Source organism: Meleagris gallopavo, chromosome 22 (assembly GCF_905368555.1).
Source record: "Meleagris gallopavo chromosome 22, MGAL_WU_HG_1.1, whole genome shotgun sequence".
NCBI lineage: Eukaryota > Metazoa > Chordata > Aves > Galliformes > Phasianidae > Meleagris > Meleagris gallopavo.
The window spans coordinates 611,161-636,498 of NC_139425.1; the positions used below are offsets into that span (position 1 = coordinate 611,161).

Here is a 25,338-nt window from a genome sequence, read left to right on the forward strand (position 1 = left end):
GCGCCGAGCACCCCCCCGCCCGCTCACCCACCCGCCCGGTCCCGTTACCTCGGAAGCGGCGCAGCAGGCCGGGCTCGCCCACGCCGCTGCGCGAGAGGTGCCGGCAGAGCCGCTCCGTGTCCCACAGCCGCGGGTCGCCGTAGGCCGCGGTGCCGCCGGAGCTCTCGGCGAAGCCCTCGCACCGCGCGCGCTTGGCGGGAACCGCGGCCCAGCCCGCCGCCGGGCTGCCCATCGCGCGCTCCGCTCCGGCCCCGCCGCGGGGCGCTGGCGCCGCCGTGACGTCAGCGCGCGGCGCGGCCCCCGGTGCCGCGGCTCGTGGCTCTGCCCCCCGCCCCGCGCGGGAAGCGCCTTGCGGCGCGCGCCCCGCTCCAACGCGGCCCCGTGCGCGTGGCCGCAAAACGGCGGTACGGCGCTGCCCGCATCTCCGCCGTGCCCGCCACGTCCCCGCGCCCCTACGGCCGAGGAGCGCGCACTCGCGTGCTGGGTTTGCACAGAAAGTTCTGGGAGCGGAGGGCGCGGGTCAGCTGTGAGCGCTGCCCCTGCGGTGGTGGGCTTAAGGGAGAGCGAGAACGCTGTGCGGCAGCAAAGAGAGAGCGAGGAGACGGGGGGAAACAGCCCAGGTGAGGGCAGGAGGTGCTCCGGGCACAGAGCGGCAGCTCCCTGCAGGCAGCCCAGGAGAGGCCCACGGTGGAGCAGGCCATCCCCCTGCTGCCCGCGGGCACCGCACGGAGCAGATCTGCTCTTGCAGCCATGGAGGAACCTGTGGTGCAGCAGTGGATGTGGACTGAAGAAGGTGCAGCCCACGGAGCCCCACAGGAGCAGGGCCTGGGCCGGAGCTGCAGCCCGTGGGGAAGAGCTGTGGGGAGCCGAGGGTCTGGGGGAGGAGCTGGAGCAGTGCCTAAAGGATGGGCCCCATGGTATCGAGCCACAGCAGAGAAATGCTTGGAGAGCTGCGGCCCACGGGAAGCCCAAGTGGGATCAGTTCAGAAGGACAGCATCCATGGGAGGGACCTTTGATGGTATCAGGTGAGCAGCGGCCCTGTTCTTATCCCAGCTCCACAATATTTTTTCACTGCATTTTCTCTCCCCCCACCACAGCAGGCAATGGGAGTACAGCCTGGTGTGCCTCAGACATGCAGCCCAGCTCCAAACAGCCTAACAGCTTTCTGTGAGGCCTTGTGCTCTCATTACAAACTCCTCAAAGATGTAGCAAAAATAAACAGACAAACTTCCTAGGTTCTTTGCAAGGTCTCTCTGTGAAGCAGCAGAGCCAATGTAATGCTGTAGCAGTTTGCTTCTGTTAACAAACACAGTTTTCTCACCTCACACTCTTGCCAGGAAAGCACACGCAGTGCTCAGTGCCTGGCTGAGCCTTTCCACACTGCTGGGTTCTTCCGAGCTGTCCTTCAGCCCCCAGCCCTCCCTGCTAAGTGGGGCACTGCACCGAGCTGAGGTCTTACTGAGGAGGAGCAGCTCATCCCTATCAGAAAAACAGAACTGGCATAGGACATGAAACAAACAAGAGAGATCTCCTGGCCTCTGGGGCCATGAAGCAGCCAGATAACCTTCCCGAATCAATGCAAAGCCCACTGATGTGCCAAAATCAGATGGACACAAAGCAACAGGTTCAAGGGTTACCAATGTCACACTCTAGTAGGAAGGAAAGAAAGGCAATGCCTGAGGCGTTGGCCTGAGCAGCACAAAGTTAATGGGTGAAGTGCAGACAAACAGGAAAGAGACAGAAAATATTCGTGCTTGTTTACCTGTGATAGATGCAGACAGAACTACCTCCCCTCCCTTCTGCTGCTGCGCACCAAGATTCTGAGTGCAGCCTGGTGCCGGTGGCTGTGGTGAGAATCAAGTTAATGCACACACCCAGGGGTGCCTCGTGGGAGTTTGCAGAAATAAAGAGCAAGGCTGCTGGTGGCAGCCAAGAGGAGGGGAGACTATTTTGGTGCAGGGGTTGGTTTGTTTTATGTTTTTACTTTAGACAGCTCTACCAGCACTTCCACTTAACAGCACTTGCCACTGGGCTCCCTGGAGCAGCTGTAGCTGAACAGTCAGTCAAAGCAGCATTCTCCCCTCCAGTTCATGCCTGTTTTTCAGGAACCGCTACTGAAGTGATGGGTAATGCACTTACTGGAAATGAAGGTTACAGTGCATTTACTTTTGCCTTTTCCTCAAGTGTCAAACCACAAAAACACTCTGCGTGACTCATGGGCCTGGCACATAAGAATGCTTCCTGCCAGAAAACTCAACTGAATTTGTTTCAGTTCTCCACACTGCTTAATCACACTCTCACCCCAGTTTCTGGAGGCCAAATGTTGGTGCACTTGGGCTGTGGCAGCCTCGTGTTAACAGATTAAGTGCCAGCAGATCTGTCTCTTGTACTCTTCCTGCTGGTGTTAACAAGCTTTCTTCCCCTGACTCTGAAAAACTCCAAATCTTATTTCTTCCTCTGTACTGCCTGTGATGCTTTCCCCTCATTGGCAGCTTTATCTACAGAATGGAAGTTTACAAAGAGGAAGCCAGCCCCATTTTCCACAGCAGTGCCCCTCAGCATCCTTCTAAGGCTGTTATCTCCACTGTAATGTATCTTTTGGAACTAATTTTTGACTCTGAAGCTCTGGTGATAAGATTTCAATACTACTACACTACCACACTGCCCCGCTTTTTCCTTCAGCAGCTGCACAGGCAAAAATCCAACAAGCTCTGAACACTGAGCTGATACCAACTTTATGCACGTTCACAGGAAGAAAACCACCATAAAGCCAGCCAGTAAAAAACTGAACACCTTCAACGTACTTAACTTGTGGGATGAGAGCTGTCCAGCACTGCCCCACATGGCTGCAGAGCTGGAGCCCAAGAGCCAGGAGCCCACAACAATTTAAGTGCTCACCTGGGCAGGGTCATTGGGCACTGCAGGACTGCCCCTGCCCAGCATTTCTTTGCTTACTTCAGCATGAGCATTACTCAGTCTCTTCTCCCAGAAACCACATCTGACTGAAGCACAAACACTAGAGAAATCTCAGAAGGAAGCTTCAGGCAGATAAAATAAAAGATAACAAATTCAAACTGAAAAAGATACAGAAGAAATGTGAGGAGGCACAAAAATGATGAAGGTCTTTTGCCGCAGATAGTGTCCTAATTAGATTGTTCTCGAGCGGGGAAGCACGACAGCACTCAATATAAGTGACCAAGCTTCACTTTATTGTTGCACACATAGGGTTTATGTAGGTTTCCGATACACCTGTGTTCGCTTACTATTGGTGCACAACGTTGGCTGCCAGGTGGGCTGCTCAGCCTTAACCAATGCTCAGTCGCAATTCACCCCTGTGCTGCTAAGCCAGTTTCCTTGTCAGCCCCCCCACATCCACAGAGCACAGCTGCAGATGTGGGCCCGCTGTTTACATGCTGCCCCAAGGACGTTGTGACTCCTATCTAACTCCTAGTATTTTCTCATGGTATGCACTCTGTGCCGCTGCACCAGCTATGCTTGTACATATTCTCATGGCCGCCCTGCTCTTGCAGCCATTCCCCAACAGTCTTTGATATTACAGGAGATGCAGACAGATGGCATAGTTTAATGTGAATGACCACAGAAAAGAGAGCAACCTCAGGTCAAAATATTTTTATTATAAAATACATATTTACATGGGAAGGCACTTTAAACCATTAGAAAAGTTTTTCACATACACTGCTTCAGCTGTTCAGCAAGTCCAAAAATGTTTTTCATATTGTCACCTACACAGGTGAAAAATCTGAACTGCATCCAGTTGTAGTACATCCCTTTTTCTAATGAAAAAACCACTGTGCTTAATGACACTAGTGAGGATCTTAGCACCATCGGCTCTCTGCCGTTCCAGAGAAGGCTGCAGGAGTGCAGGAGGTGTAGATGTGGTAGGAAGAGACGGTGGGGGGATGGAGCTTGAGGATCCCTGAGGCCCCTTCCAACCCAAGGGATCATCAACGATCTTCCAGGGATGCTACATCACAACTGAATCAGCTACGTTCTTACCATGCAACACTGCTGAAAAACGTAACCCTGTTAAGCCTGAGGTTATATTCATCACCAATAAAGGCTGCAACGATCCTGCATGTAAGGCTAAGTCAGGATTCCTCATTTACCCTACAATGCAGGAGGATTCTAGGGTCTGGGTTATGCATTGAAGGGATATGGTTGTAAATGCAGAGATGAGTGGATCAAGACAAAGTTTGTTTCTATTGTACATTTTGTCTCACAATCTGAAGACAAATATTCAAATTGAATAAAACTAAAGGAACTGAAGAATCTGCATTCCTTGCATCTGTGTCCATTACCCCATACTGCAGCTCCATACTGTCACATCTTTCAGAAATGAGCACCATTTTTTTGGAAGTCAAAAATCAAAGTAGTTAAAGACCCAAATGAGTTGGTTTGTAAACATCCTATCCTTGCTGAGTAGGGTCTCTGCACACATACAGTATACATACACTCTCCCTCCATGGCTGCTGGCCAGATGCCCTAGCTGTGGCTGTTTGAGGTCACACAAGCTTTCTTCCAGTAAGTGCAGCACAGCAGACCTGGCAGCACGTACTAAACAAACAACAAAGTGAACAGAGCCCTTAGCACAATTCCTATGGAACTGTTATTTTTTCCAGCAGAATGCACACACACACACACACACACACACACACACACACACACACACACACTCTCTCTCTCTCTCTCTTTCTCTCTCTCTCTAGTGCTGAGAAGTTTTTGTACGGCTCTAACTTTAAATGCAATTAAGAAATAAGATCAAAATACTGACTTACAGTCAACTCGACTTTTTCAGTTTTGGTAAAATAAATCCTATAAAATCCCTCAGTGTTAACAACTTCGTTATAAGAAATAAGAACTTACACATTTCCAATGAAACCAATCCTTTAGAAGCTATAAAAATCATATATACAAACATACCTTATCTGATGGGTTTACTTTCAGTGTAGATACTACACAACAAGAGAGTAAGATCTTAAAATAAAATGTAGTTACATAATGCGTTAAATGAATTTGCACATTTCAACAGCTGTAAGGCAGTTGAAGCCCAAGCTGTCTTTCCAACTGTAACCAACTTGTCGGTCTTCGCAGTTAAGCTACGATTCCTATCAACAGCTTCTACAGCAAGGCAGCAATCCAGCTTCCCATTGGAAAGGAGCAGCTCCCACAGCAGTGCTCACTGGTTTAGAAGGGTAATTCAGACTAATTCAGAAAGGTATCTCTGTGCTTTTCCAGTTGTCGGTGTCCAATTTAAACTGCTGCTGCTTCTGCTTTCTGATTCATGTTCTACGCTCTGATCCATGTTGCAACATACACTTTTGCTGAAGCTCTGACTGGAGATAATAGCACAGGACATCAAGTCATACACTTCAGAACTGTTCCATTCTTTCTGAGACTGAATCAATCTGTTCTCCTCTCCAGTTGCTCCACATTCTTTTAGAAATAAGGCACTTTCAAAGTTTCTACCTCCAGTACCAATGCTTGAGAAACTTAACCGACTTCACTCATTTCCTTACCGTTTTAATTCTAAAAATAAAATGGTTACCAGAAGCTGAGTTACACTCAGAACTTAAATACTCTAGATTAGGCTCAAGATCATCCATCACAGCTTTCTGCAGATCACTCTTTTCCTAAAACAGCTCAAGGGAGTAATTTACAGTACAGTGTGTTCTCTGGGAATAAAACCACCTTCCATTCTCCATTACTTACTACCTAACTCTTGCTTCCTGCATCCTGTGAAAGTCAGAGGTTCAATGTTAACCAAACTAGGCAGTCTGCAGTCTGCATATACCACATCTTATAAGGAAGCAATAGCACTACTGCTCTATCAACCTGTTCAAGATAGCTCTGAGATCCCACAGAAAACTGGCAGCTTTAGTGATTTGCTCTTTCACTGACAACATCCTGAAGGCGCTTCAGTAGAACATCGTCATTTTCCTGGCAGAGTCGCTTCATAGGGGGCTCAGTGTCGCTATCAATTGTTATTGCTCGTTTCTTACTCCTGTGTTCACCTTGTTTTATCATATTGTTGATATCCTTCAAGCTCTGTGAACGACAATTTAAGAACAAAGTAACATGAGTTACTACGATTTCATTTCAATCCTGATTTGGTTCTCAATTACCTGAGAACTAAAAAAGTTATTATTTTGAACCTCTCTGCTGAGTGAGTGAAGAACTCTCCATAAAGAACTCTATCCCTCACCACAAAGTGAGGATCAGTGGATTCCCATTGAACGAGAGCACGTTCTAGTTGTGAGATGAATTCATTCTCTCCCAAGTCAACCTCTTCCAACCCTTTTACTTTCTACCTTGGAAGGGCTCCCGCTGAATTTGTACAGGAGCGCAGTTCGAGGCGTCAAGCAGGCACTGTTCTTGTGAGGTGAGACATAAACAGAGTGCTGCTGAGAGATCCGCCGAGGAGACACCGGCTGCTGCTTAATGCTGGGGAACGGAGACAAGGGGGGGGCTTCCATCTGAAAGAGAGGATGAATCCCCAGAGGAGACGAATCAGAAATTAGCAGACAGCAATAACTTCACAAAAAAGCAATGGAATCACACTTCCACGTTTTCCGTAGAACATCTTATCCTGTAGCAGTCGGACAACCAAGCAAGAATCCACAGAACCCACAGAACAAATGTATGAAAGCAGCTCCAAAAGTAATGCCTCCCATTTTATGATGTTAGCCTGTGATGTCAGAGGCAGATGTTGGTGGGATGGCAGTAGGGGTGGAACCTTCCCACTGGTATCCCATCCCATTCTGCTGTCATATGACAGATGGCAGCAGAGGAACTGTCTGACATAACAGCGTCTGACATGGGAGTGCACAGGGAGCAAACAGGTGGGACTGAATTCCTCCACACGGAAAAAAACGGCACCCAGTGACATTCATCAGTGCTTGTGAACATTTATGGAGACCAACAGATGTGAGCGCAGCGTTGGCGGGTGGTGTGTTTCAGCAGTGCTGACAGGGGGCCATCTCTGCTGGTGCAATTATTCAGCCCTTCCATGAGTGAAGCACGCAGGCTCTGGTTCATCACCAGTGAATGTGTACAGCCAGTGATGGTGAGTATTTTGAAAAACAGTGTGTTGTAGGATTTGCTCTATCCAGCAGTTACTGTGCTCTTTCTATCTGTTGTAGTTTCCATAATAATAACAGGAGGCACTGCTTTTGGAGCAACCTACATATTTTTCAGATGTATCAACAGCCACATGAGCAAATGAGCACTGCTATGTAAAGAAGCTGAAAATGGAGTTGTAAACTGGGTTTGTTTGCTTTATGTTTTTACTTTAGACAGCTCTACCAGCACTTCCCTGTGCCACTGGGCTCCCTGGAGCAGCTGTAGCTGAACAGTCAGTCAAAGCAGCATTCTCCCCTCCAGTTCATGCCTGTTTTTCAGGAACTGCTACTGAAGTGATGGGTAATGCACTTACTGGAAATGAAGGTTACAGTGCATTTACTTTTGCCTTTTCCTCAAGTGTCAAACCACAAAAACACTCTGCGTGACTCATGGGCCTGGCACATAAGAATGCTTCCTGCCAGAAAACTCAACTGAATTTGTTTCAGTTCTCCACACTGCTTAATCACACTCTCACCCCAGTTTCTGGAGGCCAAATGTTGGTGCACTTGGGCTGTGGCAGCCTCGTGTTAACAGATTAAGTGCCAGCAGATCTGTCTCTTGTACTCTTCCTGCTGGTGTTAACAAGCTTTCTTCCCCTGACTCTGAAAAACTCCAAATCTTATTTCTTCCTCTGTACTGCCTCATTGGCAGCTTTATCTACAGAATGGAAGTTTACAAAGAGGAAGCCAGCCCCATTTTCCACAGCAGTGCCCCTCAGCATCCTTCTAAGGCTGTTATCTCCATTGTAACTGAACTGCACAACTCTTGAAGGGCTGTAAACTTTACACATAGTATTATTCATCACTTTGTGACTTCTGTAACCACGCCAGGTACAAAATAGAAAACTGACACAGAATGCTAGGAATAAACCTGATTTTTAGAGCAAAGCTCCAATATATTTTACTTACTACATGATCCTGGTTTGCGATATCGTACTTCAGTGCAAAAGATTTTACTCTTCCTACATAGACTGCATTGTAAAATTTAATGAGATCTCCTCTCTCCTCCATTCCCAGCTCAGTGGAATTCTCTGCTGCCGATCTTCCCAAGGAATTACCACTTTTCACAGATGAGTCTAATTACAAGAGAAAGCATCAGATTTTAGAATGTGGTATTAAATTGACTTCAGATTTAAATTTGTAACATCCAACTGACAAGAGCTCGTCCATGAATTGACCAATTAGTAAGATGAACTCATGAAACACGCCTCAGACAAAGATGCACTGTAGGTGGTTATGAACATTAGGAGTTATGAATCACTGCCAGCAGACTACTGGATTATGACTGAAGTGGATAATGCAAATCTGTGCTACAGCTATTTCCAGCTTAGGAGTAGGAAGTTAAGCAGTATTGATCCCTTTTCTTTATTTTTAAAAGGAATAGTAAAAAGCCTTCTTTTTTTTTTTTTGGTTCATCTTTTATGGACTGCTATACAATCCCAGTACAGTAATAATGAAATTAGCCAGGATGCTGAACAACGCTAAGGTTACTCAGAACCTTCACCTTTCCAACACTCAGCATATGTGATATTCAAACTTGCAACGATGCTTTAAGCAGTCTGACAACGCACAGCTTTTAGCTTCTGTGAAACTTCCCAGTCATCAGCTGGCAAAAAAAAATAGCTTCCTCTACTCACACCTACTGCACGGATGCCATGACACCATCTTTGTAATTCTGTGGTTCAGTGAAAAAAACTGCAGCTGCACAGCAAGTTAATGTTATCTCTTGCCTGCTCAAGTCAGGCCATTACTGAACACCACATCCAGTTTCATTCTCCACACTACTGACTACCAAGCAAAACAAGATCATAAAAGAAAGCCTCTTGTTATCAGGGCAGTATGAAATAAAACATTTAAAGAAAAATAAAAACCTTCAGTTGGTATCTGTAATTCTTTAGTACCTCTGCCTTGTGTTATACCACAAAGTTGTCAAAAGATGTTAAGAAACAGGAGTTGATACAAGACAAAAGAGACAGTAATCTATTAGCAACATCCAGGCAGCTGCTGGACAGGATGCTGAAGCTGTTGGTTTTTTTCCTTAAAATAAATAAATACAATAAAAATAAAAAATAAAAATTAAACACTTGTTCTCTTTATCACTGGACAGCTCAGTTTCATAAATGCATGCAAGTACATTTCAAAAAAATATCAGATTGCCGTACTTACCTTCTGTCATCTGTACATCTTGGTTTGCATTTCTCTCCAAAAGGACACTGGCAGAAGTATTTCTTAACAAAACACTCCTATAAACCTACAGGACACAGAGGAAAGAAAAAAAAACATTTTTGTCAAGGAAAACAGAAAAGACAAAAGATGATCAGGCAGTGGAATGGGCTGACAAGGGAGGTGGGGGAGTAACTGTCCCTGAAGATGTTCAAGAAATGTTTAGATGTTGTGCTGAGGGACATGGGTTAGTGGGAAATGGTGGTGGGAGGTGGATATTTGGACTGGATGATCTTGGAGGGTTTTTTTTCCAGCCTTGGTGATCCTATGAGATGAAATCCATCCGAGTAAGAATGAAGATAGCAATGAAGTTGACTTTTCCATTATCATCAGAATTGTCTGAAGGCCACTTCTGTTTAACATTTATACAAAGGAAAAGTGCCATCATTTACTCACATGGCTGTTTGCTTGTGGCTGATTCCTGTAACTTTTCATTATATCCTGAAAAGTTCTTTCCTCTTTGGTGACCTGGAAAAGAAAAGGCTACTGAAGGCAGAGCGCAAACAGAAAGACAGGGCTGCTCAGGTGCAGTGTACTCAATTAGCTTCCTTGTACACAGAGCTTTCATGAGCATTAATATGCTGACAGGAATATGAACAAAAATACACATTTCCACGTTCAAGCATTCTTTTTTTTTATTTCTGATAGTAAAGCTATGTCACCTAAGCTAGACATTATTCCTTTTCCAACTTTTCTTCCAGTGATACTAAAAATTAAAAATGAAGTATTATTCCATCAGAAGATGTATTTGTGAATTTGAGAACTGTGTGTCTTAACTTTTCTAAGTAGAAAATGAGGAAATACTCAACAAAACACCGCACAGGTGTATGCATACATACAATTTCAGTTTTCTTTCACATGTCAGAATTGTTCATTTGCTACAGCTCTCGGTTTTCCAGCCATCCAATTTACATTTTCAACTGAGATAAAACTCTAATTCCTTAAGCCTATATGTTACCTTTGCCATGATATAAAAGGCACAGAGGAGAAGCTGGTCTAAATGTCTGTCCTTCATTAGATCAGCACAATGAACCAATGTGAATTCAAAGCACGTCCAGATCTTCCTGCGCAAGTCATTGGAGACATCCAACTTTAAGCACAGATCACGCAGGCGCACACTTGCCAGGTGGTAAACCTAGAAGAGAGAGACACACAGTAGCGAATCAAGCCAACTGAGCTTAACCTACCCTGCAGAAGTGAAAGCCAAGTGTAGCTGTTTTATGTTTCAATACTTTGCTTCCTCAGAGTTTTTTCCTTCTGCCCACAAGAATGTCTTCAAATACTAAATTGTCAACTCTGTTCAAATGCTGGATGCTTACAGGAAACCTGACTAAAAATATTCTATTCCTTCTGTATTACATCACTTACTTGCTACAATGGGATGCAGTCAACCCTCTGGCTATGATGATCCAATCAGTTCCTCACCCACCAAATAGTCCAGTCTTCAAATCCATCCCTCTCCAGTTTAGAATATGAAGGAGAAAATCTCTGAGAACAACTTCTTTAGTAAGAATATATCTCCCTGCCCTAAAAAAAGTAGGTTCTTAACCTACTCCTTTTACTCCTTTACTCTTTTCAAGAAATTCCTTCTTTCTAGAAGCTTTGAGATAGCATGTTTTTGTCCCCGATTTCTGAGGCCATGTTCCAGAAAGATCCGCAGAACTGGGAAGATCTCAAAAATGTAAACTAGAGAATCTCCTGGTACAGGATCCAAAACACAGCAGTTTTGAATGACCAAAACACAGAAGGGCAACCTCATTTTTGATATGTCTAACTCCTGCAAATGTGAGAGGCAATAACAAGAGCACAGCCGCAGAGGTAAAATCACACCTTCCTATCAAAGCTTACCTTCCTGTAAAATAGCGCCAAGGATCCTGTTTTCTTTGGTTTGTTTCCTGATGAGAGATGCACTTCTTGATCCTGATTCACCTGAGGGTGGCAGGGATTCTGAGCCTCTATTTTAGGTGCCTGACCTAGATTCATTGAAATGGGTATCAATGTGATCCCACCCAACTCGTTTGTGATACCTGGAGATGACACAAGCACCCAAGAAGTGAACTGTTAGCTGCCACAACAACGCACTGTAGAACTGCAAATCCTAAACTCTTTCAGAAACATTTCATACAGAAGATATTTCTTCCTTCTATATCGGGCACTAAGAAGACAGAGTCTTCATAAATAATAGAAAAGTACATTTCTAGTAATGCTTAAAGGAAGAGTATGGTTGTGAATTATCATTTCTAAAACTATCCCCAAAGTACAAGGCTTACATGAAATTACAATCTCTGTAGACAGCGTATCACTATTCTGGGAGTGATGAGCATTGGTGTTCATTTTTTGATACTATTTTCTAAATCTGACTATACATTGTATGCAGTCCACATTAGCTTCTGTAATTGTCAAATTCTCTTAATGAATGTCTCTTTAAACATGAAAAGCGGTGATTTTCTCATTTTATCTTCCTCTATGAAGACACAGGTTTTGAAATTCAGAAAAGCTACAAAAAAAACCCTCACATATCCTCATAAGAAACAGTCAAGCATCAGTTCCAGTAAAACAAAAAAAGCCAACCCCCCCAAAAATAAATGCAACCCCCCACTATTTTGCTCAATGTCTATACACAGCCCTTATTCAGTAATTTCAGAGTCTTTTTAGATTACAGTAGACAAAACCTAGAGCAAGCAAGAATGAATCACTATTAGAGTTGAGAAACAAACCAATGCTTAACCTGTGATGAGATTTATCTGGAAGGAAGAACTCCACAACTTTGTTTGCCAGATGGTATCCTTGGGACTCTTGTCAGATATCAGATTAAAACGCAGAATGAGATGTTAGTACAAAAGCTTAAGTTCTGGTGTTGTGTTTGCTTGTTTGCTTTGTTAATGCTCTCTTAAAAAAGGAAAAATAGATACAAGATGTACGGTCCATCTAGTCAGATCTTAAGGGTAAGCAAAGCATCTCACATGGAAGAAAACCATAGATCTCATACCATGCAGTGGAATAGTAACTTTCTGTCCTGCTTTTCCTGCTACCGTTGCTGTTGTCACAGTCAGTACTGTCTGCCCAGGAGAGATGGACACATTTTCAGCAGCAATGCTTGATGCTGGAGCAATTGTCAATTTAGTTCCCTCTGTTAAAATCTTTTCCATCTGCATTTCTTTGGGGCTGTCATCTCCAAAGAGTCTTCTCTTGGCACTTCCTGCTGTAGGGGAACTGTAGCGCTCATGCACAGAGATTGGTGACAATGGCTGAGTGTCTGGTGAGCAAAAGAGAAAAGAGAACATCTCCAGTGGAGCAGCTGAACAGGAATATTTCTCCGCAGCACAAAAAGAGGCAAACTATAACAACGAATTGAAATGCATCAATTCTGGTTAAGAAGTAATCTCACAGTTCACTGTTTCTCGGCAATATGAATAGAGACCTACAACTGATTTCTGTTACTCTGTAGTTATCCTAGACAGTTTGGTTTCACAATATGATAGCAACAAGAAAGACAGGAGCAACCAAGCTACCAGTGCTGCTTGTGGAAAGAACATTCCTCATGGTACAGAAGCCTTCTGGCTAACCAGCAAGGAGAAACCAATGGGACACCTCATTTCTCCTCTGCCAGGATGGTCTGCTGGGTACCAGGAGCAAACAAACATTTCCAATCCCCGTTGTCTTCCATGGGAAGTTAGGAAGAACACCTGGTATCTTATAGATGGACAGAGGTGTGTGAGAACCTGGTACCATCTCCAAGCTGCTTTCCCTTCTACTGAACAACTCACCATAACACCTGCAGTAACTATTAATACATCACCTCCCTAATACACTTGAGTAGTTAAGAAATTAAAAAAAAACAATTTTGTAACATGATTTGCCAGATGAACACAAAAGACAACATCATCACAGCACACAAGCAAGAACTTATGAACTCTTGTATGGGATACAGTGAAAGCAGCATTTCCTAACCAGTGAAGTGGGAAAAAGCAACAGCAGTGCTGCCACTAATCCCTTCATCCTCACCCTTAAGGATGTTCTACATGATGCCTGGGAAGAGCAAGGCAGTTCTTCAGAGGAAAAGAATATTGCAGACAAATTATCATCCTCCCATCCTGCAAAAGCAAGTTCAGTAGGAAGAGGACTAAATGCACTTTTGTCATCTCAACATGCAATAACAAGGGGTGACAGTGGTCAACCATCACTGAACCAGTAGGACAACATGCAGAGAGACTGTGGTCTGAAGGATTAGAATGGTATGAATGAAACAGAGCTACCAAAAATGCTGGACACTGCAAAGAAAAGGTTATACTTGAAGGAAAGAAACCAAAAATCAATCCAAATCACTGAGAACAACAACAACAACAAAACCCAAAGAACAAACAGCCCCAAGAACAAAAACCCCCAAAACTCCACAAAGACTGCAACTCATCCTACAAGTCAGGTAACCCTGCACTTACACAAAGGCACGTCCTGTTCCACTTCACACATGAAGTGTGATGACCAATGAGTGCTGCTAGTAAAGAACATAATGGTTTGACTGAGCGCATCTAGATTTCTCCTTGATCAACTGGGACTAGAACTAACTAACTAAAATCACACATCCAAAATATATGAGGAACTTTGAACATACCTCGTCTTAAACTCCCACCAAGATCTGTCCGAACCTCTTTTACTCGAGGATGAACTATAGGAGATATTGGCATCATAGGCAAATGCCCAAGCCCACTTCCTCCATTGTTTGCTTCAAAATTATTGGGAAATATTACCTGAGAAATAAGAAATACCAATGTAAGATAACAAATAGCTTTCCTTTGTCCCAAATCTTTACTTTTTTTTTTTTCTGCATAAACTTTTCCATTTGAACAGTGTTCTGTATAAAGAAGCAGTAAGAAGGAGAAAATTTTTTTCAATAAAGAGGAAAACAAATAACATACTTCTTCACAGGTGGGAACCCTGTTTCCTGAAGCCTGGAGAGCAGTCCAGAGCGCTGAATCCCGAGTCCAGGCAAGGCTCTCAAGGATTTGCTCCTCAATGCTGTTGAGGTGCTTCACCATGTCTCTGGAAAGTCCTTCTTCAGACCGAATCAGTACTTCAATTACCTAACAGTAACAAGGCACACACATCAAAGCAAAGTCATACCACTCCTGCTTAACACAATCAAACCATTACTCATTTCAGGACTGTGTTCAAAACTCTCCTTCAAGGTGGAATGCTCCAGCTTCCCCCTCACCCTTGAACCATCCCCAGCCCTTTCTGACTCCCCTGAGCAACCCAGCTACCACCAACACACCCACAGAAGCAGATTCCCCAAACACTCTGCCCTGAAGACCGCCCTTCCTCTATTGGTTTGGCTTTCTGATTTTTCATCTTATGTCACACCTCAACAGAAGGCCTCTGTGCCTCTGTTCAACATCCTACTTCTGCATTTCAGTACAGCTGTGCAGTCCTGTGTCCATACAAGCACACAGATGTACATGAAAAAGACATGTCAAGCCCAAACACATTCCTTTATTTCCTTTTAAAAGTACAAGTTAATTACTTTTTTTTTTTTTTTTTTTTTTTTTTTTTTTTTTTTTTTTTTACTCCCTTTGCCAAAGGGGATCTGGAAATGGACAGCAAACGTCCTGTTAGCAGAGATTAACTCCTCGCAGGGTGCCTTCAGGCCCCTTCTCACACTGAGCATGCACAGAAGGGATGCACAGAACACATGCCGTGTTACAGCCAGGAAGACATGAGCAGGTCCATCAGATTCAGCTGGGCACATGAAAAGAACTAGAAGTTTATTAATAGCATGTTACAGTGAAGTACCATTTACGAAAAGGTTGACTTGCTTTAAATTTCAGCTTCAACTCAAACATTACACATCCCAGGTAACGTTAAGGACAGGCAGAATTTATAATAGGCAAGGTACATGTTAACATCTGTTTCTCTCCTACATGACTACTAGGAGAGCACCACCCTCTGAAACTGCCAGTCCAGTAACGTGCCGCTTTCGGTGCAGACGTAGACAGTATGTATTTACCTTGTAGAAATAGAATGGCCTCAGGTCGAGCACTTCGATTATCCAGGGAAAGGTGCGAGGAGAGCTGTATGCAAAAAGCACGATCTCCAAGCAGCACGCCATGAGGGAGCGGTGAAACACATCTTGTTCCAAGAGAGCCTTAAGAGATGAGAGAAGATGCCAATGACCTGAGCTTATGGAAATGGAGGCACATGTATGTTAAAAGCCTTCTAGGCACAATCACAGGCATCTCAGTATTAATCTAAGAAACCCCACGCTCACAGAGCCTCCAAAAAAACAACTTTTTAGGGTGGGAAAAGACGGGATGATCTTTTAAAATCATTATTATAAAGAGCATAATTACTATAAGAATATAATTCACATAATAATGGCAGATGTCTACAATTTTCAAAAGTAGATTACACTTAAAGGAGAAACACATGGGACACGTGTAGCATTAACGATCCATGTGGGTTGCTGTCTGCAGACTGATCTGTACTGGAACCATCTGAACATATCCCCCATAGAGGACTTATGAAGTGTTCTCTTTTGCAGGTTCTTTACTTACAGTCATGTCCTTCCCATGCAGTCTTCGCATTTCTTGTACCATTATAGTCTCCAAGATCTTATAGTACAATATCTCTGCCAGTTTTAATCTGTTTACAGCAAAATCTGAAATTTAAAACCAACGCTGATGAAGCCCTGTGCTGTTCCCACAAATGGCCTCAGTCTGCACTGACCCGTACTTGGCCTCCTCTAACAAAACACAGCACACACACACACACATCCTGCAAATGCAAACAGCATCCTTTGATACATGCAAGTCACAAGAGCAGCACGCTATTCTAGAAATACTGGAGAGGACAATTAATATTTATACTGAAGTCATTTGGAAACAGTTGCAATGCATTTCCTAGTCATATTCCACTTCCTTCAGCTTTAGGAATACAAGTATACAATTTTTGTTAAAATCTCTAAAGTTTCAGCACTCTCCTAGTTATCTCATTTTGAACTGTAACTCTCTTAATTCTGTAATAAGATATCATTCATCATGGTGTCGGCAGCAATAATTTTCTGATTGGGAGTGCTGACTACTAAGAAGAGTTCCCCATGTATTGAGACAGCACACAGCTGAACTTTACGTTCTGGAACATCCCACGTGTTTCACCTTCCTACCTATATGAGATCCTGGCAGTTCATCTGTTGGCTGAGTGTAGCTATGACAGAACGCCTCCCCTATTTCTCTCACTCTGTTCATGATGCTTTCTGCAGGGCTGCGTGCACAAGACCTGCAGGAGAACACAGGAAGCAAGCCTTGGCCATGTAAGTAAGTGTCCTGTTCCCATGCAAACAAACAAACACTGGTTTTCCTGAGCTTTCTGTTAGACAGTAACCCCAATATCATAAATAGCAGGGGAAACATCACACGGAAAGATTGTTTCTCTCCTGCTGTACAGATTTTACAGTCAATGTAGGAGAAATTGAGAGCACATTCAGGAGAAAAATGTATCCAGTAGGAGCAAGGTGTGAGAGTTTTCAGAAAACAAAAGCAAGGCAGAAGGGAACTGATGAACCCCCATGGTCACTGCTGGGAAAAGCACCCAGAGAAGCTCTACGTTTGGAGATGTTCTTTCTGAATGCCTCCATATTCAGAGGACAGTGGCTCAGTACTGGTAGCAAGTGCAGACACTGAGTTATGCTGAAAAGTCAGCACTGCAACGATGGTTTCCTCAAACAAAGCTTTCTAATTGATTAAAAAGTTACTCTTACAAGGGATTTATATCTGAAAGAGAGAACATTCAGAAGCATGGACCATTCCAGAGTCAAAACCACAGTACTTCTATTCCTCCCAGTCAGCCAACGCATATCCCAGTGTCTGCAGAACTCATGTGCAAGATGAGCAAAGCACTCGATGCATTTATTATCAGAGGCTTTTCTCAATGCTTATCTAAGTTTTAATATTTACATCTACTGACAAGTTATTACTTGAATGAACACGTTTTTCATTAGAGATTACAGACGCATTTGAAGAGGATGATGGAAATAACATTGGACTTCCATAAGACACCTGCCAAATGGAAATGCATCCTTCCAAGCATTTGTAATCCCAACTTCTAAGAACATCTGTTAGAAAGACCTTCAGAACAGACACAATTCCAAAGATGAGAACTAGAATTAGTATCTTCATCTATTCATGAAGGTTACTACAAAACATTACTTTTACATGTCAGATATTAAGTGCTAATACTAAGTGCCCATTATTACTAAAAATAGTAATAAATAAAAAATCCAGAGCCCATACACCACTATTCAGCAAGACTCCAATTCGTAGAGAGTCAGACAACTGCCCAACAGCTCTATAATTATGTATTATTAAATTTTTACTTGTTATGAAGCAACACTGGTCCACCTTTTACTGCTGCACTGTTTGCATTTATCTGCTTACACACCGTTTTTGAGCATGTTTCACTACAGTCAGCACACAGACGTGCATCTGGGAGGCTAAAGCTGATCTGCAGAAAGAGTGCTGCTCTCAGAAATGGTGGTGAGGAAGGCCTGGGGCTGCCTTCAGCAAAAACTTAGTAATATTTCCCAGTATTATACAGCTGCTGAAAGAGACGAGGGAGAAGATGGTGCTGGTGACCCCTCAGAGATGAGGGGTCCAGCTCTCCTCCAGAAGTACAGACCATTTAAAAAACAATATTCTACTTGATATCAAGACCCATTAACTGGAAATAATAGAGAAACACAAGCAAAAAAAATACACAGCACCAAACAAGAAAGTGCAATCTGAGAAAGAAAGCAGCCCCAAGCACAAAAAGATGAGTCTGCAGTTGTAAGGGAACAACTGCAGTGGATGTACTTACTCAAAAATAGCTATAAGCAGGTCACTAGGTGCATTTTTCAACCCAGCCACAATGTTCTGCAACCGACTCACACTTTGTGTGGCTGAAGCAACAGGAGTGATGACAGCTTCCTTTTCTCGTAGGTATCTTCTTCCAGTCAGCGGAGTTGAAGGTGCAAATGACCTTTTCTGAGAGAGATGGATAATCAATTAAAAAACCCAACAGAAGTGGTGCAAAAACAGGACCTCTTGCAAAACCAAGTCTAAGTTTAAAATAACACAATTAAAATGCTGCCAAAGAAAGCTGCCAAATCTTCTGAAAAATTAGTTCCTTTTTCCAATGTTGGGCTCCATAAATACATATAATCCTCTTATCCAAGTTTAAAAGTATTAGTTGGGTATCTTCCCATACACCCACTTCATTAGATACAGTTTACATTTTTAAACACAGTGAAACACCAACTTTGCTTATAGCTGCTGTTTGTACCAAAGCAGAGGAGTCAGGCTTTGGTAAGTTTCGTGTCTTGAATGCTATTTTTCATAGAACAGTATACAGTTGACTTTTCCTTCATCAAAAAGAAACACAGGAAAACACAACTTAATCCAGTGTAAAGGTTTCATGGTATTCTTACTGGGTAAGCAGCATGAAATAGCTCTAAGTTATGGAGATCTCTCTATTATATATAACTCTAATATATGGAGGTCTTAACTACCTACACCTTTTCCTGGACAAAATAACACTGGTTCACCTACAGAAGTGCTCCCAACCCTGTTCAAGGAGCAGTTATGTCCTGAATTAGCAAAGGCAACACCACAATTTCTCTTAGCAAGGCTGCCCGACTAAGCCTGTGAGGGACATTCACCTTCTTCCTCCCAGTGAACCATTCAAGGAATGCAGCTGTTCCAAGTCATCTCAGGGATTCAAACTGCATACGACGGGAAAACCTGACTCCAAATGAAGGAGTACTCCACACGAAAACAAGTTACATGAATCACCTTTTCGAAGTGCTGCTGCAGGTGACACTCCACGTGAGCTCTTGCTGCTGTTTTCCCCACTTGCAAATCTGCAGGAAACTTCCGAGGAGTGCCAATTTCTTCCTCAGCATCCGCTCCTAGGAAAACTCTCTCATCAAAGTCCCCCACTGTTAGAACATACTCTTCATACTCTTTATTCAGCGCTTTGCTGGAAGAGAAGCCAAAGTTTTACAGCAAAGGTTAAACTTCTGAACAAACACAAAAGTGAAGCCAACACAAACTCAAAGCTTCTAATGCTCTCAGTAGCAGTACAGCTTGTACACGGAGCTCCCCTACGCGAGCAGCCCGCTCACAGCCCTCCTTGGCTGCCTTCAGCTCCAAGCCTCCCACAGCAGCACACTGCACAGCCTGCTCTTCACCCACCAGTGCTTCATGGAGCTATAGAATCATGGAATGGCCTGGGTTAAAAAGGACCACAATGACTACCTAGTTTCAACCCCTTTGCTATGTGCAAGGTCACCAACCACCAGATCAGGCTGCCCAGAGCCACATCCAGCCCGGAATGGCTTGGGTTGGAATGGACCTTAAAGATCACCATGTTCTAAGCCACCTGCCATGGGCAGGGATGCCCATGCAGTGCATTAATCTCAGACAGTGCTGAAATCAAGGCATCAGGCTCCGCAGCTGAATTGCTTCACACACACAATATGCACATATATAGAATCTGGCTTTTCTGAACAATTCTCCCATCTGCTGATCCAGAAATGTTGGGATCTTAGACTGAAACCTGCCAAACTGGGACGCATTTGCTTCAAATGACATTCACCAACATGGGCATCTTCAGAATTATTACATTTCCCTTACACTTTCCTAAGGAAGTAGAAAAAAGAACTGCCTTTCTTAGATGGTAATTAGCATTAAATTAGTTCTACACACTCTACTGTGTGGAAACAGAAGAAATACTCTCAAAGGTTTTGAAAACCTGGTAGATACACATGGAACATGGGACCAAGAGACACTTGGTGATGTACTCCAAGGCTGCCACAGCCTTTTCCCCACTTCCATTTCTGTACCCGTTCCCTTCTGTGCTGTAAAGTGAACTGACATAAAATCTCATAGCAATGTGTATAGAAAATGGAACCACTCTGGGCTGGGAATGGAAAGAGATCTACTATACCAGTGTTGGTATCCAGAAGTCTGATTTTTGCACAGGGTGGGTTCTGAATTGTACACGAAAGCACTGTGCCCATGCAGTGGGCTGAACGACATTTTGTTTTTTTGGAACAGAGCTTGGAGCCACCTGTGAAATGTAGATATAGGGCAAGTCCTTCAAAAGGAAGAGAATCTAGATGCGAATGGAACTGTCTCCTTGGGGCAGTGGAAGTCTAAGTGCAGAATATAAAATGCTGACAGAAATTCCCAAATCAAAACAACTGCAGACTGACTGAACTTTGTTAACATCAGGTGGAGTTGTGTCTCTCTACTGCTGCTTAACTATTTCCCAGCAAATCCTGATTTCTTTGTCATGAGGAACATGAATGAGTTGAACTTCAATATGTTCCACTGTGAAACTCCACGAACAGAAAACTCTTCCTGATAAGAAGTCACTGGGCTTGCACAGGGAAAAAATGTGCTTCCACCTCAGACACAGGCAGTACTGAAAGAGCCCATCAGAAGTTAAAGCTCTGTCCAAGCAGAGCAGCAGGGGCTGTGTTAAGTCTGAGCTCTGCTTTGGCTGCCTGGCGCTCAGTGGCATCTTCCCTCAATGGCACAGAGGAAGGGAACTGAAGCTTCGGTTTCCTCGAATCACCACTGACATACCACGATACTGAACGACTCCTTTGGTTTCTTGATTCCAGCTAACCTGTGTGTGGAAGAGGAACATTTAAACCTCACAAAGTCTGCGGAATCTTCTTATTGGGCAAAGACATAGAAGGCTCCTTCAGATGTCATTTTATAAAGAATAGGGAACACCACCTTATTTGACATGACAGTAACTGTTAATACTATTACTCTTTAAGCAGGAATACTAATACAGCTCACTGCTCCAAGGGGATCAGAGCAGCACTTCTTTATCTCAATGTGACCCGCACCATTACAGCAGGGCAGTCACTGCTCACACTTCTCAGAAAGCAAATGGCTCAGTTAAACCCCCCCCTTGCAAAACTGAATTATCAGCTACTTGTGGAAGAGGAAAAAGCTCTTGATGGGATCCAGAACAAAGCAGAAGTGATTCATCTTTTCATTTAAATTAGTTTTGAGAACTAAATGTTAGAAATTCCTGAAACAGCTCCGTTTGCCTCCCCAGCAATGCTCCACTCTTTTCTTGTGGTTTTGCAATTGTTGCTCCTTTTTCTTTTGAGCTCTCCCATTGCACTCACAGATGTATGCACTTAACTGGAGACTAATAAACAATCCTAAATACTTCCCTATTCACATACAAATATTGAGATACGCATAGTAACACATTCATGAACTTCAGAGCTTTGACTTGCATCAGACTACACAAAAGTTAAGAGCTGCCAGAACAACACAGCGTAATCTATGCTGGAAAAGACACTAAAGATCAAGTGCAGCCATCAGCCAACACTACTGAGCCCAGCACTAAACCACATCCACACATCTGCAATACCTGTAGGAATGCAGAGTGCAGCCCTGCCCTGGGCATCCTGCTCCAGAGCCTTAGCACCTTTCTGTGACCTGACATTAAGGAAGAAACTCTGTAGCTCACCCTCTGATATTGGAGGTATCTCAGACCCAGGAAGTATTTAGGCCAGTAACAGCATTGGTTCTCAAATTATCGAAAGCAGTGAGATACAGTAAGATACGGAAAACACGAGATTTAGCATTCAAAGACCCATACTCAAGAAATGAAACCCAAGTCCACGATTAAAAACACACACTATAACTTACTTATTTTCTGTAAAATTGCAAAGATCCAACAGACATTCTCCTTTTAAGATCTAAGAATAAAAAAAAGCAAAAATATCTTACATCATAAATCAAAACCGTTCCATCTCTAACCACGTGACAGCAAGACGGTCCTTGCCAAAAGCACAGTGAGCATAACCACACTTGTCCTTTTGCCCAGACCAGAGCAGCACAATGCTGGTCGTAAGAGGCACAGGCCAGCCCAAAGCTCAGCTCTACCCAAGCTGTAGTAAACGCACAGCTCAGGAGCAGTGCTGCTAGCTCTGCCCCCCGGCAGGGAGGAAGCAACCTGCTGTGTGACTACAGACATCTCCATGGAGCTTGGAGAAGTTCTCCAGGAGCAAACCTACACAGAACACCTGTGATCCCAACCTCCTCATTCAAAGCACTGTGTTTACCCCAAGACACATACTAGGGCTCAGACAAACATGACAGCTGTTCCACAAAATAACATCTTAAATTAAAAAAGCTGATCACCCACAATGCAGCTTCCATACTGCCAAGAAAGTAAGGATCTTTCACTGACATAAAAAGCCATAACAGAGGGGACCCTACAGCACACATCATTAGAAGGGAGAGTTCAGTTCTGCTCCCGCTGAAACGCAGAGCAACAGATCTGAACCAACACGACTCCACACGCCTACCAGAGCACTTTCCTCCAGCACATGCAGGATTTCAATGCTCAAGACAAGACCATCTGTAGAGACACTATCACACATCCTTCAAATAGTAACACACACCTTCCTATCGAACAGCTTTGAAATGTATGGCTTGAAGTAGTGCTCCTTTATTCCTTTTGCTTCCACGAGAAGCCCATCATGCAGCTCACACAGCGTGGCAATGATGCACGGAGGGTCCTCTGAGGCTTTCATCTCTGGTGCATGGAAGTCTGCTGGTAAGCCTGGGAATGGGAAGGAGAGGGAAAAACAAAATGACGACCAACTTCACTTAAAAAAGAATAACCAAAGGAGCAAAGTGTATTTCATTTTGAACAGTCTATCCCCACCATACCTTTAAACGACGGATTTAGCAAATCTCTGCGATTTGGGCATAAAATGGCATTTGCAAAAACCAGGTCCAAGCAGCACAGAAGTAGATGATAGGAATTTACTAAATCGTCACCAATCATACGGAAATTACCTTTAAGAGACAGCACATCACGTCAGGCAACCCAACAGAAGTTCATAACTCAGAATGCATGAGAAACATTCAGCTGCAGAACACAAGCCTACCCTTAGTGTACACAAACAGGGTCCAGCAGAAGTTGAAGAGATCCTTAACACCACACAGCACCCGCCTGTCAACGAGAGGGGCAGGAGTCAGTCTCTGCTTCCAGTACTGCTTACCAAGAGTTTCTTTCTGCTCAAAACAACAGTCAGAGCCATCACATCACAAGTACACATCAAGGCACGCTGTCAGTTGGCGGCACACAGAGCAGCTCTCACTGCAGCCTCCTGGATAGCTCTGCACAGCTTTTTGCACAGCATCACCAACTACTCTGAGCCAACAGCTGCCTGTGGTTGGTGCCCCAGGCACAGCACCTCGGTGATGTTGTAATTGTGACAGGAGTCTCACAGAGCTGCATGTAGCACAATGCTGAGGGCTCCATCAATTGCAGTGCACCTTTCTCCTAAATGTTTTATGCATCCTTTCAAAATATGCAACTACAACTCGCACTGCAGCTCTTCTGGTGAATGCTCCAGAAGGAGAGATGAACCAAAACCACCCGACAGAGAAGCTGTGTGCTCACACTAGTGAATGCTGCTCTGATGAAGGTACACAAACAGAGTGCACAGACATTTCTCCTCATACAGGCGCAGCAAAACTGGTTGCAGCAGCAGCAGCTCCCTTCCCATACGTGTATAAGGAACTACACCAGAGCGGGTTACCGTAAATTACCCCCTCACATCCAGACCAAAACAGCAGAAACCCCCAGCACAGAGCCAGCTCGGCTCCCTCTGCTGAAGGTCTTATCCTCACCAGAGCTACCAGGGACAGCCATGCAGTCAATGCAAAACAAGGATGAAGCCCTTTAATTAAGAAGTGCTCCATGCATCAGGAAGATGACACCACCAGTCACTGTGTGTCATACAGGTGAGCACGTTGGCTGCAGGTTTGCTCCCACAGGTGCTCACCTGGCAGTCACATAAAGCAGCCGCACACTGGAGCCCACTGGTGCAGCACTGTGAGGAGTGCATGGAGGGACAGCAGCCCGATCTCATCCACCACCTGGGCTGCACTGAGCATCCCTGCACGTCTGCTCAGTCACTTCAGAACTCTATCTTATTTTTTAAAGCACGACTAGCACTCTCATTATTTGTAAAACTGTTGTAAAGCCACACGAGAGCTCCTCAATACCTCTGCTTCCTGCTCCGTTGGGGTTTCGAAGTTTCCTCGTTAGGGTTTTGAAAGATATCCAAAAATATCGGTTCAAACTTCCTGAAGATGACAGTGGACACCTCGAAGTTCCTCTCCAGCCTCTCCACCCGCTCCCGGAACTCCTGCGGCACATTCGACATGTCCATCCACTTCTTCATTTTGCTAAAGAACTGAATCAAACTTAAAAGGAAAAAAAAAAAAAAAAGACAAACAAAGCGTTGTGTTATCACCGGCTTTAACCGCCGTCCTGCCTCAGCGCTGCCCCGTGCGGGCCGAGAGGCGCACCTGAGCCTGGCGGAGCGCAGGATCCGGGTCAGCGACACGCAGTTGCCCTCCATCAGGCCGCTCCCCACGGTGGGCAGCACGCTGCGGCGGCACGCGGCGTACAGAGCGCAGGCCAGCCAGTGCTGCGCGTCCCCCTGCAAGGCAACGCCGCTCGTGGGGCCGGGGCAGCTCGGCACGGCGCGGCCCCGCCGCCCGGCCCCACCGCCCACCTCCAGGCTGTAGGTGCCGCGCAGCGCCGTGAAGTCGCGGAGCGCCTCGGCCGCGCTGCCCGCGTCCAGGTTGAGCTCCCGGCACAGCCGCTCGATGGCGGCGCCGGGCTCGAGCTCGGGCTCGGGCAGCGGCTCGGTGCGGGACATGGCGGCCCGGCACGGCCGGCACGGCACCGCGCTGCGCTCTGCGCGCCAAAAGCTCTGAACCGGAAGGGGCGCGGACACTTCCGGCGCCGCGGGCGCCAACGGACGGGAAGCGGGAGGGGGCGCGGGATCGGAGCGTTTCCCGTCTACTCAGGTCCGTGCGCAAGGACCGGCGGAACCGCCCGGCTCGGGTCGCCGTTCCGGAACCCGAACGCGCCCGAAGG

General features: G+C 44.9%; 2 protein-coding genes and 1 long non-coding RNA gene across 4 annotated transcripts in view; 1 reads left to right on the forward strand and 2 right to left on the reverse strand.

Moving 5' to 3' along the window:
- Positions 1–314, reverse strand: part of SAMHD1 (SAM and HD domain containing deoxynucleoside triphosphate triphosphohydrolase 1) — a 24,839-nt gene extending 24,525 nt beyond the window's left edge. The window contains exon 1 of the mRNA XM_085241438.1: positions 49–314. Within this exon, the coding sequence (XP_085097564.1) occupies positions 49–232 (184 nt within the window). The 5' untranslated portion in view covers positions 233–314. The remainder of the gene's footprint in view (positions 1–48) is intronic.
- The window catches only part of LOC146542903 (uncharacterized), a 6,552-nt gene extending 558 nt beyond the window's left edge, over positions 1–5,994 (forward strand). The window contains exon 3 of the long non-coding RNA XR_014887735.1: positions 749–5,994. This is a non-coding gene — a long non-coding RNA (uncharacterized LOC146542903). The remainder of the gene's footprint in view (positions 1–748) is intronic.
- On the reverse strand, positions 3,617–25,117 carry RBL1 (RB transcriptional corepressor like 1). 2 transcript variants are annotated; one of them, XM_085241435.1, is made up of 22 exons: positions 24,971–25,117; positions 24,762–24,895; positions 24,456–24,656; positions 23,330–23,394; positions 23,109–23,237; positions 22,838–22,998; positions 22,080–22,129; positions 19,188–19,374; positions 18,214–18,380; positions 16,523–16,635; positions 15,915–16,018; positions 15,368–15,505; positions 14,280–14,444; positions 13,976–14,111; positions 12,353–12,619; positions 11,212–11,390; positions 10,322–10,498; positions 9,760–9,831; positions 9,307–9,391; positions 8,050–8,216; positions 6,331–6,495; positions 3,617–6,067 (listed from the first exon to the last, which is right to left on the reverse strand). In XM_085241435.1, exons 1-22 carry the CDS (start codon positions 25,115–25,117, stop codon positions 5,897–5,899), a joined length of 3,180 nt encoding a protein of 1,059 aa, XP_085097561.1. In that variant the 3' UTR covers positions 3,617–5,896. The 2 variants fall into 2 exon arrangements, with proteins under 2 accessions (XP_085097561.1, XP_085097560.1); XM_085241434.1 differs by having other exon boundaries at positions 24,762–25,117.
- Between the last annotated feature and the right edge of the window lie 221 nt (positions 25,118–25,338).

What these genes read in the sequence shown, in the direction of transcription:
- RBL1 (XM_085241434.1), bottom strand. Translation starts at nt 25,117, where the DNA reads ATGTCCCGCACCGAGCCGCTGCCCGAGCCCGAGCTCGAGCCCGGCGCC. An exon ending in CAAAGCTGTTCGATAGGAAG is followed by an intron (nt 22,130 to 22,837) that starts GTGTGTGTTACT and finishes TTTTATTCTTAG; the next exon opens with ATCTTAAAAGGAGAATGTCT. An exon ending in ACTGCCAGGATCTCATATAG is followed by an intron (nt 16,019 to 16,522) that starts GTAGGAAGGTGA and finishes TTTAAATTTCAG; the next exon opens with ATTTTGCTGTAAACAGATTA.